The 16,240-nt window shown below is 42.7% G+C and overlaps 2 protein-coding genes across 9 annotated transcripts in view; both read left to right on the forward strand.

Moving 5' to 3' along the window:
* Nucleotides 1–5,616, forward strand: part of cntrob (centrobin, centrosomal BRCA2 interacting protein) — a 48,838-nt gene extending 43,222 nt beyond the window's left edge. The window contains exons 19-20 of one of the 4 annotated variants that reach the window (XM_059642540.1): nt 175–253; nt 2,141–5,616. In XM_059642540.1, coding sequence (XP_059498523.1) covers nt 175–253; nt 2,141–2,287 — 226 coding nt within the window. In that variant the 3' untranslated portion in view covers nt 2,288–5,616. The remainder of the gene's footprint in view (nt 1–174; nt 254–2,140) is intronic. The other 3 variants (XM_059642541.1, XM_048524018.2, XM_059642542.1) reach the window with 3 other exon arrangements.
* Nucleotides 5,617–11,416: 5,800 nt separating this feature from the next.
* The window catches only part of LOC125448831 (retinal guanylyl cyclase 2-like), a 60,706-nt gene continuing 55,882 nt past the window's right edge, over nt 11,417–16,240 (forward strand). For all 5 annotated transcript variants that reach the window (XR_009443434.1, XR_009443436.1, XR_009443435.1 and 2 more), the window contains exon 1: nt 11,417–11,699. The gene's annotated coding sequence lies outside the window, so the exon portion shown is untranslated. The remainder of the gene's footprint in view (nt 11,700–16,240) is intronic.

The following is a 16,240-nucleotide window of genomic DNA, read 5'->3' on the forward strand; positions in this document are numbered from 1 at the left end:
GCGGGTAGAAGGGATTAGTTTAAGTTGGTGATATGTTTGGCACAACATCGTGGGCTGAAAGGCCCATTTCAGTGCTGTGCTGTTCTAAATGTCGCAAACTCTGCGCTGGTCGGGCATGACCACAGTGCCATTTAGCTGTGCCACCTAACCGTCTGTCCTGCTTCTGCTTCACAGGCCAGAGGGTTCAGAGACAGTGGCCGCATCTGCTCGAAGAAACTTGGATCAGAAGTTAAACCTAGTGGCCAAAGCAGAGGTGAGTGCCTGAGGCAGAGATTCACTAGCCAGAGGACTGAGCAAGGTTTAGCACAGCTGGCCTTCATTGTCGCTCACTAGCTTGACAGCAAGCGGCAGAGATACACTGTAGGACAAGCTAGGTAATCACATGAGGATGAAAGAAACAGAAGGTTACCTTATTGGGGCGAGATGAAGAGGTGGTGGGAAAAGAACTCATGTGGAGTAGAAACACCAGCCCGAAAGAGTGGGGCTGAGTGGCCTGTTCCTGTGTTAAAGGATGTGGAAGGTGCTGGCCAGGCTAGCCACCCCTAATCAGTCAGAGGGCACTTATGAGTCAGCCACATTGGCTGTGGTTCTGGTGTCACACATAGGCTGCACTGGGTAAGGATAGCAGTTTCGTCCCCTAAAGGACGTTAATTAACTGGATAGGTTTATGCTAGTCAATGACGGTTTTGTGATTATCTTTAGATTCTTAATTCCAGATTTATATTGAATTCAAGCTCCATCTGCGATGGCAGGATTGAACTCGGGTTCCCAGAACATTACCTGGGTCTCGTGCCAATACCAGCAGATCATTGTCTCCTCCTGGTCAAAGTGTCAGATTCCTTGAGTGAGCCGTAACATATTGACGCTGTATTTTAAAAGCTTATTGTGAATTTGCCGGCACCAGAAATTAGGTTGAAACCCCAACCATTTCCCCTTCCAGCGGAGGGAACTTCAATGCTATAGTTTCTGGGTTAGATTCACATCCCAGGTCCCAGAGGAGAGGAAACATCATTCTTCACCACCTTGAAGCAATGGCCTACTGGTATTATTTCTGGACTGTTAATCCCGAGAGCCAGATAACATTCTGGGGACCTGAGTTCGAATCCCATCATGGCAGATGGTGGAATTTGAATTCAATAAATATCTGGAAGTAAGAATCTAATGATGACTGTGAATCCATTGCCAATTGTCAGGAAAAACCTATCTGGTTCACTAATGTCAATAAATGCTGGCCTAGCTGACTATGCCCTCATGCCCTGAATGAATTTTTAAAAAACATGAATAGTCAGCATGGACTAGTTGGACCGAACGGTCTGTTTCCATGCTACATGACTCTAAGTTGTTTTGTTTTTGAGGTGCACACCATTTTTTGCAGTGGTTTGTTTGTTTATTCCTTCATGGGAGAGGGGTGTTAACAGCTAGGCCAGCATTTATTGCCCATCCCTCAGTTACTCTGAAGGCAGTTAAAAATCAACCACATACCGTAGCTGTGGTTCGAGAGTCTTGTGTAGACGAGACCGGGTGAGGATGGGAGATTTCATTCTCTAAAGGGCATTAGTGAACTAGATGGATTTCTACAGCAATTGATCTTAGCTTCAGGGTCACTGTCAAAATAAATTGACAATGGTTATGCAATAACAGGTGGGCAAGTATTTTTTAATTCCAGATTTTTTTATTGAATCCAAATTTCGCTGTCTGCTATGGTGGGATTTGAACTGATGTCCACAGAGCATTAACCTGGGATTCTGGACTACAAGCCCGGTGATGTTATCATTATAGTGGTGTCTTCCCAGATTTAGAAATAAATAGTTTTGCGTGGTTCGTGGGCATCATTTGCAAGGGCATTATTTCTTAATTGACTTTGAATGGCTTGCTTGGTGATTTCAGGGGGCAGCGAAGAGTCACCTGCAGTGGTGTTGGCCTGGAGTCACATTTAGACCAGATCATCTAGGGATGGCAGATTTCCTTCCCTAAAGGACATTAATGAAGCAGTTGGGTTTTTATGACATTTAGTAATAGGTTAATGGTCAGTGTACCTCTGGATTACTAGCCCAGAGATATTACCACGCTGCCACTGTTTCTGCCTTCCAGGGTATTGGTATCTGTTTGTTAATCTCAAGCCAAATTTTTTCCTTCCCAGTGCTCAGCTGCACAGAACAGCCAAAGACGGTTCTTGGCAAACAAGACAGTGACGGAAAAGAGCTCCAATCCAGGCAAACTAGGGAAGAAACCCGCGCCGAGCAGCCAACCAGGCAGCAGAGGAGCAAAAACAGCGGTCTGGAGATGAGTAATCTTTGACACTGGGAAATAATTCCAGTGACCAATCAATCCCAATGCTCTGCTCTGGTCAGTATAGCCCATTTGTCCAAGATTGAGGTGGGATAGAACCAGTTGGCAAGACAATGGGATCTTGTGATCAAGATTCTCCTTGTGCCTAATTTTACGGTAATGCTGAGGGGTTGACGTGATTTTCAGTGCTGGTTTGCACTGAGCATTTATGCTCATGATGTCCTTTGGCATCAGTTGGTAATAGTGCCATATGAAAGGCAATGGGACAGCATTGCCTTTTACAGTCCGAAGCACATTGAAATGGATGTCTGTAGGGATCTTTGTCCTGCAAGTAACCTGTGTTATACCTCCCGGCCCAAATATAAATGGTGGTATGTCTCTTCAGCATGGCAGAATGGAATCATAGGTCATTGAGATACAAAGGAATGAATTTTCTGCTTCATCACTTACTCCAGCAATTAACTTTCCAATCATATCACTCCCTAGTAACTATTCCATGTTGCAGCATATTGTCTGGTCAAGTTAATGTATTAACGAACTGTGAGTGTTACAAATTGTGTTTAGATTAACCTCCAATTCTTTGCAGGTGTTTTTCCCCACTTTTCTGCTTTCAAGCTTACTATGCACCTATTTTGGGTTGTTTTATAATCTGTTTTCCTGTTTAATTTTGCGATAATTGGACTTTGCATCTGAGTCAAGTAACAATCACCTTGTTAGCTATCCATGAAAAGAGTTCTTGATACAACTGTTTCATTCTCACTGATTTCAGTGACTTCCTCCCCTTCTCTGTCTCTATCTGTCTATCGCTGTGTCTCTCCTTTCAGTCCCTCACTTCCCTTTCTGGCCCTTTTACTCCTTTACTATTCTGTCTTGCTGTCTCCTATTTTACTCATCAACCTTTGCCACTGTGCTGTGCTGTGCTGTGACATGACAGCGACAGGTGTCACCCTGGAGAGATAGACCACCTCCATTCTGATTTGCAAAGCATTCCTTGATTGCTTTCTCCACTTGTGTTGATCCTTGCTGACATATCTGACCCATTAATTCCTGAGACAATGATTTCTCATTGTAAAAGCAATTTATTTTGGTTAGAATGCTGCATTTTAAACTATTTTTTAAAAAAATGCATTATCACAAAAATTAGCGACCTTTCTTGGAAAGAATATTTTTCTGCGGCTTTATATCTGTACGAGTAACTTTTGATAAATACGTCAAGATGCTAAATTTTCATTCTTCTGTTGGTTTTTACAGCTAAATTTAATCTTGGGCTGTGTTCTGTTTAAGATATTGCTGCTAGGATTTCAGTCCAACATCCAGCACACATTTCTGGTCTTTAGTAGTTCTGGCTGCAGAAAGACTAACAGTTACTTTAGCAACCTTGCTTCTGTTTTGTGTGTGAAGTGCAGGTTAATATCCTGAGGCTGATCATGTCTGTGTATAATTTTGGTTTATTTTTCGGAATGCCAACCTGCTGTACTTTGCCACCAGCCCGTAGTGGAGTGTTGTAACAGGCCTGTGTCCCACCTGGTTTACAAGGTTTGGTTTACATTCCAGTAACTTTTATATTGTTATTAAAATTAGGTGCTACTTGGCTCACTGGAGCCCCAGGACCTGCTGGAAGCTTGTCAACATTTCCACTCCCTCTGCTATTTCCAAAACATTTTAGCTATTGTATTTAAATGGCCCTACAGCATTTAGGAGTAAATGAGGAACTTGGAGGAAGGTCAAGGGGCCTTGTCCAACATTCGCACTTACTTTAACTCTGACCCACCATGGTGGCTGAGAGTGTGGGTGGGCTGGTGGTATTAAATACAAGGCATATTAAGTGCAGCTTTCAGCAATGTTCTGTTGTTTTGGATTCTGCTCCATGAAGTCCACAGATTTCTGAGGCGAGGTTTCAACACCCCTCCCCCAAGAAAACCTGGAGTTGTGGGCGAGGGCAATAGTTCTATTGCACCTTAACTTTGAATATGCAGAGGGAAAAGATTGCACCAAGCATTAGTGACGGCAGTATTTTAACATCTGCAGCTGACCTCATCCACATTGTAAAGTCTATATTGGCTACCCTGTTAACTTCCAACTTCCAGGTGTGTAACCTGCCTTCCGTCCTACTGGAGAAGTTATGGCAGATGATTTGAATTGTGCTTGTGTGTTCCTGTGGGAAGCACAAGAAGTGTCATTTGGATTGACTGCTAAGTTTTATAATATTTTTGTTTTAAATTTTCAAGTAAGTGTTTGGTCCCTTTATTTCCTAACACTTTGGTTCAGGTTAATATTTGAAAGTACAACGAGCCCGCATTGAGACTCTGCTTTGAATTCTCCCCCCATACTGACAGACAAGAGTGTCCACATGTCAAGGACAAGGGGGATCAATAGCTTCAGGCTTTATGAGCTTGTATGATGAAGCCGAAAATCAGCTGCCCTCTAAGGAGTGCTGTGTGTTGGGGATAATCTACTAACATTGACATAACCTCAGGCACCCCTGCAAAGAGTGAAATACTTTTGTTTTTGTTGGGGAGATGGGGCATCCTTATTACATAAGCCGTATAGCACAAAGAGAAGCCATCCAGCTCAAGCAATCTTTCTGTTGAAAGAAGAGTGATTGAGCAGAAAGCTGCAGGCATGTCTTGTCAGCCCACTTCTCCTCCTGAGTTTCCTTTCCACGATGATGAGCAGTCATGTTTGGCACATGGCACTTTCTGATTAACCAGCCCCCCGCAAACACAGGCACATAACCACCTGCCCAGGTTTAACCCCTACCCTGTGAACCTCTCCAAACAGTTCACCCCAGATAGTTTGGAAAGAGCTTCACTGGACATCCCAAATATGCTAGCAATCTAAAGAAGCCTGCGACCTTCCCAATGTGGTGTCCCATGCAGCTACATACAGGATGCCAAATCCCAAGTCCTGCACTTAATTATTTAATACAGTATACAAGCATATATACAGCTTTGTGCGACATACCCCTATCTCAGTTGAATTCATTATCTTTTGCTGTGTATTGATTCTATTTAGTTGACTGTTTGTTTATATTTATGTCTGTCTGCATTGGTTTTTACAAACTTAAATACCTTATTTTAATATGGATTTTATACAATAAACTTTTATGTAACTTTTAACTTAAAAAAAACCTTTTAATGCCTGTGTTGGCCTGAATGCAAAGTTGTTGTCATTTTCTGGGTATTGGTATCTGCTTTGCAATAGCAGACCTCCTTTCAAACCTGAGGACCGAGTGTGGGCATGGGTGCTACATAATTATTAATTTTGCTGTGTGCTTGTCTTGGGTTTAAAAGTCTGCAGATTGTAAGGGGTATGAGGGGTTGGGCAAGCAGGGATAGGATATGTTATTGGTAATTGGCTCATCCACCCTCCGCTAGCCAAAAAGAATGAGAAGAGTGATAAAATCCTTCCACAATGCTGCTTTAATGAATAAATGTTTAAATATTGAGTCTGAAGATTTGCAATATCAATTACTAGTAGAAACCCCTGATCAATGCTGACACGTTTTTTTTTGCTTTATAGTGACACTGCCAAGTCTGACATTAATCACCCATCTCTAGATGCTTTTTTGGAGATGGCAGTGTTTAATCTTGAGCCACATCAGTCCTTGTGTTGATGAGTATGGTAAGTTCAGGCGTACGATGTTCCTCTAAGGATGTCCCAGAGCACCAATGAATGGTCAATCCCTTAACAGTGCAGCAAATTTGGGTCCTAAATTGTGCCCAACAATATCCTGCAGTTGAGCAGGATTTGGATTAAGAATAAATTATAGGTCAGGTTGTTTCAAATCTTTTGTCTCCCCCTAAGAAGACAGATGGACCTTTGGCTTGAAATCTTGTCCAAACTATGGTGTCTCCAGAGTTGGAATGATGTCTAATTTTTGTCATGATCATCACTGTGTTCTTTTTTTGCCATCCAGTCCCTGGTGTGGGGTTTGAACCCACAATCTTCAGATACTGATGAGCCATTGACCAATTTAACAAAGGGACAAAAAAAAATCATGTAGCATCACTGTTGCTAAAACTCCCTAAGAGCTCCATGTGTGCCACTTATCTGAGGTTGCTTGGCTCAAAAGTGGGATGCCTGTTTCAAAATTAGTTGATAGCATATACATCTTACTGACACACTGGCATTAATTGCCCAACTCTTGCCCTCAAGTAGTGGTGAGGTACCACTTTGACTCGCAGTCTGTGTTATGTTGGAAACCCTACAATGTTACCGGGGAGAGAGTTCCAGAATTTTGACCTGTGACAATGAAGGAATGCGCACCAAGTCAAAAAACAAAGAATTGTGAATGCTGCAAATCTTCAACAAAAACAAATTATTGGAGAAACTCAGCAGGACTGGTACCATCTGTGGAGCAAAAGCAGATAGCATGCAATGATCCATCTTCAGAAGACAGTTCCAAGTCAGTGGTGAAAGCCTCTTCTAGATATGTAGCCAATGGAGGTATGCAACTATGAATTAATTCATTGCAAATACTCAAACAGCAATGAGGTGATCACCAGCGATGTTGGTTGATGGTCTTCTTAGACAGTCCGTAAGCAGCAAGCTTGAAACAATGCTGGCCAGGGAACACGGTGTGTTGAAGTTGCATGCAACAGTAAGCTCAGGGTCAGTTTTGCAGATGGAAAAATACTGTCTGCTTCAGTGCAACACCATATTCCCTTGCCAACATTTCTCAGGTTTGCTATGAAACTGGAAAGCATAGGTTTAAGAGGAGGGGTAAGATATATAAGGGACCTAAGAGGCAACATTTTCACACAGAGGGTGGTGTGTACATGAGTGAGTTGCCAGAGGAGGTGGAAGCTGGTACAAATACACATTTAAAAGGCATCTGGATGGGTACATGAATGAGAGGTTTAGAGGGATACAGGCCAAATTGCTGGCAAACAGATTAGATTAATTTAGGATATCTGATTAGCGTGGACGAGTTGGACCAAATGATCTGTGTCTGTCCTGTACGTTCCTATGACTCTAATTGTGAGTACTGTGCAAGGATCGCTTTTGTGTTCTGTACAAGGGATTTTATTTTGAACTTGTAAAGGAGTGTTTGGGATCAATGAAATTATAGCTCCTAGAATGCATTTTAAAATGTTTGAACTTGTGTTATAAATCTAATTCATTCTATTTTGTCTTTTCTTTTGGTGAATAAGCTTCTGCTTGATTTTTAAAGCAAAATTGGCAACATTGTATGATTATGTTTCAATGGCAACAGCCTTGTTAAAACTGAAACATGGTCCTTCAAGCCGTGCTGTCAGTCTGAGATCTGTCTTGCCTAATAATACCATCAACTGGGATCACAGACTGGATGGGGTGTGTGACGTTTGAAGAATCAGTGGGTGAGACGCTGTGGTTTTCACTCCCCTCTTCCACTGTTTGAGCTTAGCATCCATCTGGTTGGCACCTACATGGATGCTTCTCCAGTTTCAGTGATCCCAGGTGTGAGTGGTAACAAGAAGAACATGAAGGCTTTGGAGAGATACAGAAAAGGTTTACCAGGCCCAGACTGAAGGGTATTAACTATAAAGGAAGATCAGACAAACTTGGTTTGTTTTCACTTAAACATCAGAGGCTGAGGGGTGACCTGATAGAAATTTACAACATCGTGATAGTCATGGATAGTTGGAAGTATTTATTTCCCAGGATAGAATTGTCAATTACTAGCGGAGGTAGGTTTTGAACAGCATGGTTGCAGAGTGGTTAGCACTGCTGCCTTACAGCACCGTGGACCCAAGTTCAATTCCTGGTTTGGCTGGCTGACTTTTGTGGAGTTTGCATGTACGTCTGCATGGGTTTCCTCCCACAGACCAAAGATGTGCAGATAAGGGCAGTCTAGGTGGATTTGCTGTGGTAAATGCAGGGTTATGGGGCTAGGGCTAGTTGCCCTACAGAGGATTGGCATAGACTTGATGGGCGACATAGCCTTTTCTGCACTGTAGGGATTCTGTGATTTAAACTAAAATGGGAAAATTTAAAGGGAAATGTAGAAGCAAGTTTATTTTAGCACAGGGTGGTAAATGCCTGGATTGCACTGCCAGAGGTGGTAGAAGCAGACACAATAGCAATGTTTAAGGGACCTCTTGACAGATATATGAATAGGCAGGAAATAGAGGGATATATACTGTGTAGAGACAAAAGGTTTTTAGTTTAGAAAGGCATCATGTGTCAGCAGAGATTTATTGGGCTGAAGGGTCTGTCCCTTTTGCTGTACTGTGTTCTTTGTTTCTTTACTTTTCATGAACTCTTCAAGGATAGCCTTGAAATATTTCCTCTGGTAACTGTTTGATATTACACAGATCGTAGCAGCTGATTAAACATAACTAATGTGTTGATGCTGGCCTGAGAGAGAAAACTGAAATTCTGCAGAAGCATCATTAGTAATATTTTCCAAAGAATTGAGATGCCTTTTGTACATTGTCCAGATGTTTGCATTTATGAGGACAGGTAATAACATGGTCCTTAAGACCATGAGCATAGTGCTGGGTTTGAAGTCTTTGTCATCAAACACTCTGTTCCTCAGATAGCTGAAGACTGCCTCCAGGGTACCAGTGCTACATTGAGTTTTATCATCAATACCGGCCCTCCCACTGTTGACCCTCCAAAGGACCCCCAGTTACTTTAAGAAATTAAATGACAGATTGGGAGCATAGAGGGAGTGCAGTAGAGGTTCACTAGACATTTCACTGGGGCAGTGGGACTGTCTGATGAGGATACCAGGCCTGTACTCTAGAGTTTAGAATAAACAGATTATTTAATTGGAAGTTGCAGAATTCTTAAAAGGCTTAATGGGATGTTTTCCCTGGCTGGGGAAGGATAGGGGGTTCTAGAAACAAAGGCATAGCCTCTTCTTCTGAGCAAATTGCTGCAGATGTTGGAATATGTGCTGAAAACAAAAAAATTCTGGAGATCCTAGCAGATCAGGCAGCATCTGTGGAAAGAGGTGAGGTCTTGGTAAAGGAAACGTACAAAATAACTGAAATACGCCACTTGGCCTTTTGAGCCTGTTCTGCCATTGAAGAGGATCATAGCTGATCATTCAACTCCATACCCTGTTCCTGTTTTCTCCCCATGCCCCTTGATCACTCTAGCCCCAAGAACTTTAGCTAACTCCTTCTTCAAAATATTCTTCCTGTGACACAATTCCATAGACTCTGATTGAAGAGATTTCTTGCGAGGTGGAGGATTCGTTCACCCAGTGGATGAAGAATCTTTGGAATTCTCTGCCCAGAGGATGTAGACCTTCAGTCATTGAGTATATCTAAGAATCTGCTTGATAGAATTCTAGATACTCACAACAGGGATAGCATGGGGAAATTTGCATGCAGGCAGATAGTCATGTGTGAAAACAGACCCTTCAGTCCAACTTTTCCATGCCAACCAGATATCTTAAATAATTCAAGTCCTATTTGCTAGCATCTGGCTCATATCCCCTAACCTATTCATGTATCTATCCAGATGCATTTTAGATATTGTAAGTATACTAGCCTCCACCATTTCCTCTGGCAGCCCATTCCTTACATACACCACCCTCTGTGTACCTATGCTGGCAGGGGAAATACAACAATGCCAGAGAGGGTAGTGGAGTCGGCCTCATTAGGGACATTTAAGCAGCCATTAGAGAGGCATATGGATGATAGCATCAGGTAGGGGTGGAGATTAGATAGACTTTAGGATTAGGGTTAAAGTTCAGCGCAATATCATGGGCTGAAGGGCCTATACTGTGCTGTACTATGTTCTAATGTGCCAAACACATCATACAGTTGTAGAATTGTACAGGATGGAAACAAGACTCTTTGGTCCAACTCATCCATGCCAAATAGATATCCTAAATTAATCATATAGTCCCATTTGCCAGCATTTGCCCCATATCCCTCTAAACCCTTCTTATTCATATACCCATCCAGATGCCTTTTAAAAATGATAATTGTACCAGCCTGCACCACTTCCTCTGGCAGCCCATTCCATACACACACCACTCTCTGCATGAAAAAGTTGCCCCTTAGGTCCCTTTATATCTTTCCCCTTAAACCTATGCCCTTTAGTTTTGGAATCCCCTACACTGGGAAAAAGACCGTGACTATTCACCCTTTTGATACTCATGATTTTATAAACCTCTATACCGTATACCCTCAGACTCTGATGTTCCAGGGAAAATAACCCCAGCCTATTCAGCCTCTCCCTGTAGCTAAAAGCCTCCAACCCTTGCAACATCCTTATAAATCTTTTCTAAACCATTTCAAGTTTCACAATCTCCTTCCTTAAGCAGCAAGACCAGAACTGAATGCAGTATTCCAAAACTGGCCTAGCCAGTGTCCTGTATAGCCACAACATGACCTCCCAACTCCATGTCTTATACCAGTGGTGACTTAAATGTCAGCTTGCTTCTGTGTTACATTGAAGCTGGACACTGAAGTTTAAATGTAGCTGAAGGGTTTTTTTTATTAATCTTTAAAATTAAATCATTATAGTTTTTCAAACCTCAATAAACCTCAGTGCTGCCACCCAAGTATAAAAGGGGACTGTAATTTCTGCCAGCATAATAGTACTTTCACATTCTGTTGATATAGCACTTTAGTCCAAATGGACTGAATGGCCTGTTTTCTTCAGAATTGATCTCGGAGACTGACATTGCAAGAACTTGCTGTGTACGTGTACAACCAAGATGTAGAAAGATATTCCAGGCTTTTAGGTAGCAGTAGTTCCCAATGGCCAACACTCTCCCAGTATTGCACTGGGATTGCTGCACTTAGATACTGCCTTGTGGACCAGAATTTCAACCAAATCTGCCTTTCAGGGAATGTGAAAACAAAATTGTCCCACCGCCACTGTTTTGACAAACACCAGGGCATTATCCCTCAACTACTAGCACTGGAAAGTGAGCTTTACTTGGTTATTGTCACGTTACTGTTTGTGGAAGACAGCTCTGTGCAATCTGACTGCTACATTTCCTATAAGTGATTGCACTTCAAAAATTACTCAGTTGGCTTGAAAGCACTTTGAGATTCTCAAATGCCTTTTCACACTCTCATGTTTGTAACTAAGTGTCCCTCTCCCTCTACCCCTGCCCTGAGACATTCACGATATCTTCTCTAATCTGCTTAAAATCAAAATAGTAGTAGAGCACAGGGATTAAGTCAACGTAAGGGTTACAAAGCAGTGTGATCTGCTCTTAGCATTGCTGAACCTATCCTACTTCTCTTTCTTTCCTATTTATTTTTCTGTTGTTTTCCATCTACTGCCCTTCATGATAAGGCAAGGTTGAAGAGGCTGAAACAGAATACCTCCTGGACGTTTCTTACCAAATCGCACATCAGGGACAAATCTCTTTGATTAATCACTGGAATCTCTGATCACTGACCTTTACAAGTCTGTATCCATTTGGAGTTTCTGTTTAATGTTCTGCACAGGTGAGTTTCTTTGGAATTGCACGCTTTTGTCGAGTTTTTCTTTTGTCAAGTGGATCATTTGGTTTGCAAAGGTTATATGAACAAAGCAAGAAGTGTAATTCCTGCAGCAAGAAGTGTAATTCCTGCATCAAGAAAATGCAGCAAAATGTCAGCTTGCTTCTGTGCTTTGCATTGAAGCTTGGCACTGAAGTTAAATGTAGCTGAAGATCTTTTTTTTTAATCTTTAAAATTAATCATTGAATCGTTCTAGGTTTTGGAACTGTTACAAACCTCAGTGCCACAGCCCAAGTATAAAAAGGGATTGTAATTTCTGCCACCATAATAGGTATGTTCACATTCTATCAGATCTAATTTAATCTGATCTAGAGAAAATACATTTGTAAAATTAATGTGTAGTTACCCAGCTGTATTGGGGGAAAATGGAGTTAGATGTGATTGTAAAATTAATCTGGAATAAACCCCTGTATATCAGAGATATTAACCTAAAACACTCCCAGTGCAGTATTGGTGAAATTGAGAATGATCTAATTGCTGTGTTGAAGTTAACTGAGAATGTTTTGCTGGCACAGCATTGATCCCAATCTGGATGTTCTTGTAAAACAGTCTGGAGCAATTAAATAGCCACATTTAAAAGTTGGGTGCAGGACAATCTAGATGTATAAGGTGTAGTGGTAATGAGTTTAGTCAGTCCAGATATTGCATAGTTAATAAATGCAGCAGTGTGTGTTTTGTATGGTGAATCTAGAACAAGCACAGTATTGGTAAAATTAATCTCAAGCCATCTATATTTGTGTACTGGCAAATGTATCTACAACAGTGCAATTAATGTACTGGCAAAAATATTAGGTACAATTCACGTGTCTGTGGAATCAATCTGGAATGACCCTGAGGCTGTGCTGGAGTGAATCTGGAACAACTCAGGCAGAATCCAGATCGGCGAGGTTATGTTGAAGCTCAACAAAACCTCAATTAGGCTACAGCTGAAGTATTGTGGGCAGTTCTTGACACTGTACTACAGAAAGGTGGCGGTGTACTGGAGAGATGTATTTGTTTTACCAGGATAAAACAAAGAACAGCAGATTCTGGAATCTTGAATAGAAATTGCTAGAGAGAAAGTGGAGTTATCATTTTGGGTCCAGTAACCCTTCTTTAGAATTGTTAATAGCTAGGAAAAGGTGATATACATGCTGTTGACAGGGGGTAGGGTGGTGGCAGTAAACAATAAGTGCAGTTGGAGCTCAGAGGGAGAAAAAGACAGTTGGGGAAAGGGATGGATAATGATGATCCAGGAAAGAAGCTCTGCTAATGGGGCCATAAGTAGGTGAGAATGGGTTGGCTGTGGTGAAAGCAGCCCATGTGATAGGGCCTGGAGTAAAGGACATGAAAGTGTGTATTCAGGCCCTAAAATTACTGAAGTCAATAGAGTCTCAAATGCTGCTGGATCCTCAAGCAGAAAATGAGATGCTGTTTTTCCAGTTTGCAATGAGCCTTAATGGAGCTCTGCAGCAGGCAGGGGCCAGACAGTAGTGAATCTGTGGAAGTCTTTACTGCAGAGGCTGGATCATGAAGTATATCCAAGGCTAAGGGAGAGAGATTTTTAAATCAGTAAGGAAGTCAAGGATAATAGGGAAAAGGCAGAAAAATGGAGTTCAGGATGATCAAATCAGTCATGATCTCACATTCTTGTAGTGGAGCAGTCTCGATAGGGTAAATAGCCAACCTCTACTCCTACATCTTAAGGTCAGAGGCTGTAAATTCTGCAGTGAGTACTGCCTCCCGTCTTCTCAATCCATAATCACTATCGACAAAGCACAAGTGTGGAGCGGTGGCAGGGGGGGGGGGGTACGGAATACTGCCTGGAAAATTGCAACTCCAATGTTTAAGAAACTCAACATCATCCACAACATTGCAGTCCACTTGATCGCCATCTCATCTACAACATTCATTCCCTCCTGCACTGTTGCATAGTGGTAGCAGGATACACTGCAGTAACTGACCAAGGCACTTTACAACTGAGAATGACAAGGATAGCAGATAAATGGAATACCACTGCCTCCAAGTTAGAGACCCTCCTGACTTTGAATTATACTGCAGTTCCTTCACTGGTGCTGGGGTCAAAGTACTGTAGCTCCCTCCCAAACAATGCCTGTGTCCTTCTAAAACCTTCCTATTCATGTACCCATCCAGATGCCTTTTAAGTGTTATTGTACCAGCCTCCATCGCTTCCTCTGGTAGCTTGTTCCATACATGCACCACTCTGCGTGATGCCTAATCCCACAGAAGAATACTAAACAAAACATAATTTGAATCTTCCTCTCTGTCATGCTCCAAGAAGAACAGGCTGCTAATCCATCAACCTCGTTAAGCTGCAGCAGCATTAGTTAAATCAAAGACCGGGCTCCAATATTTCTAATACCATATCAGCCATAAAGCTGGGAGAGTGGATTTAATGTGAGAATTTCAATCAAGTGACCAGACTTTCTAACTGTTATATTGAGAACCAATTCTGATGTTTCATTTGTAATATATCCCAAGAAAAAGACTATGATCCTCAAAAGGATCCAAAGAATCCCTATATCGTGGAAACAGGCCATTCAGCCCAAGAAGTCCACAATGACCCTCTGAAGTACATCCCACTCAGACCAATCCCCTTACCCTATCCCATTGCTAACACTGAACACACACATCCCTGGATGCTATGGGACAATTTACACAGCCAATCCACCTAATTTTGCACAAATTTGGACTGTGGGATAAAACCCAGAGCACCTAGCAGAAACCTGCACAGACAGGGAGAATGCACAAACTCCATACAGATAGTTGCCCAAAAGTGGAATTAAACCTGTGTCCCTGGCACTGAGGTAACAGAGCTAAACACTGAGCTGCCCAGTCTGAATCCATTAGTGTGTTTCAATATTACTGAACATCCCAACATGCTGAACAACCTCAATGGAGTACTTTATGAAGAGTATCAATGTAATAAATGTAAAAAATAATGCAGCCACCATCTCTTCTCCATCATCTTCACTGGGGCTACTAGGGACAGGCAATAAAATGCTGGCCCCGCCAACAACACCCACAACTCAAGTGAATTTTTAAAAAGCTGATCTATGCACAGCAAATGCCAAACAGGAGCACAATAATGACCAAGATAATAAAATGTGAGGCTGGATGAACACAGCAGGCCCAGCAGCATCTCAGGAGCACAAAAGCTGACGTTTCGGGCCTAGACCCTTCATCAGAGCACAATAATGACCAGTTAATTTTGTTTTTAAGAAAGAACTAACATTGTTCAAAGGATAAGTGTTGGCCCAGGATGCCAGGGAGAACTCCCCCTCTTTTCAATTAAAGAAACCAAAGAACTGCGGATAACGGAAACAAAAATAGAGATTGATGGGAAAACTCAGCAGTTCTGGCAGCATCTGCGGAGAGGAGTAAAGCAATGTTAATGTTTCTTCAGAACAGGGTGTTGAAGACGGCATTGGAATCAAAAGGTTCACTCTGCTTTGTCTCCACAGATGCTGCCAAACCCTGTGTACTTTTTCGAGCAGTTTCAGTTTTAGTTGCCTCTCTGAAACAGTGGCTGTGGGATCTTTAATGTCAACCTACAACTCTTGGCTTAGTCTCCCACTCTTGCTTGCTTCCTCAAAGCACCACTGTGTGCTCAGGTCTCTCTGGAGTCAGACTGGAACCCAAAAGCTTCTGAACCATGTCTGTAAAGGAAAAGACTGAGGGAGGTTTAAAGGGTGCATTTTGTGCTCAGGTCCCCAGCGTGGGGGTTAGAATCATAGAATACCTGCACAGCATAGAAGCAGGCAATTTGGCCCATTCGGTCCACAGTGACCCTCTGAAAAGAATCCCACCCAGACCCATCTCCCCAAGCTATGTCAGTAACCCCGCAATTCCCACGGCTAAGCCACTTAAGCATGCATATCCCTGGACAATTTAGTACAACCAATCCACTAAACCTGCGCATCTTTGAACTGTGGGATGAAACCAAAGCACCTGGAGAGGATCCATGTAGACACAGGGAGAACATACAAACTCCACAAAGACAGTCACCCGAGGGTGGAATCAAAACTGGGGCTTTCACGCTGTGAGACAGGAGTGCGAGCCACTGAGCCACCATGCCGGCCCTTGAAACCCAACAACTTCTACGCCACTTAGAGATGGGGGTAGCATAGCGACTCAGCGGACAGCACTGCTGCCTCACGGTGCTGGGGACACAGGTTCGATTCCACCCTCAGGTGACGGTCTGTGTGGCTTTTGCACATTGGACTGTGGGTGGAAGCCTGCGCAGATACAGGGACAAAGGTGTGCAGGTTAGGGTGGATTGGCCGTGCTAAATTGTCCCATAGTGTCCAGGGATGTGTGGGTTAGGGTGGGTTGGCCGTGCTAAATTGTCCTGTAGTGCCCAGGGATGTGCGGGTTAGGGTGGATTGGTCGTGCTAAATTGTCCCGTAGTGCCCAGGGATGTGTGGGTCAGGGTGGGTTGGCCGTGCTAAATTGTCCCGTAGTGCCCAGGGATGTGCGGGTTAGGG

Source organism: Stegostoma tigrinum, chromosome 45, assembly GCF_030684315.1.
Source record: "Stegostoma tigrinum isolate sSteTig4 chromosome 45, sSteTig4.hap1, whole genome shotgun sequence".
Classification (NCBI taxonomy): Eukaryota; Metazoa; Chordata; class Chondrichthyes; order Orectolobiformes; family Stegostomatidae; genus Stegostoma; species Stegostoma tigrinum.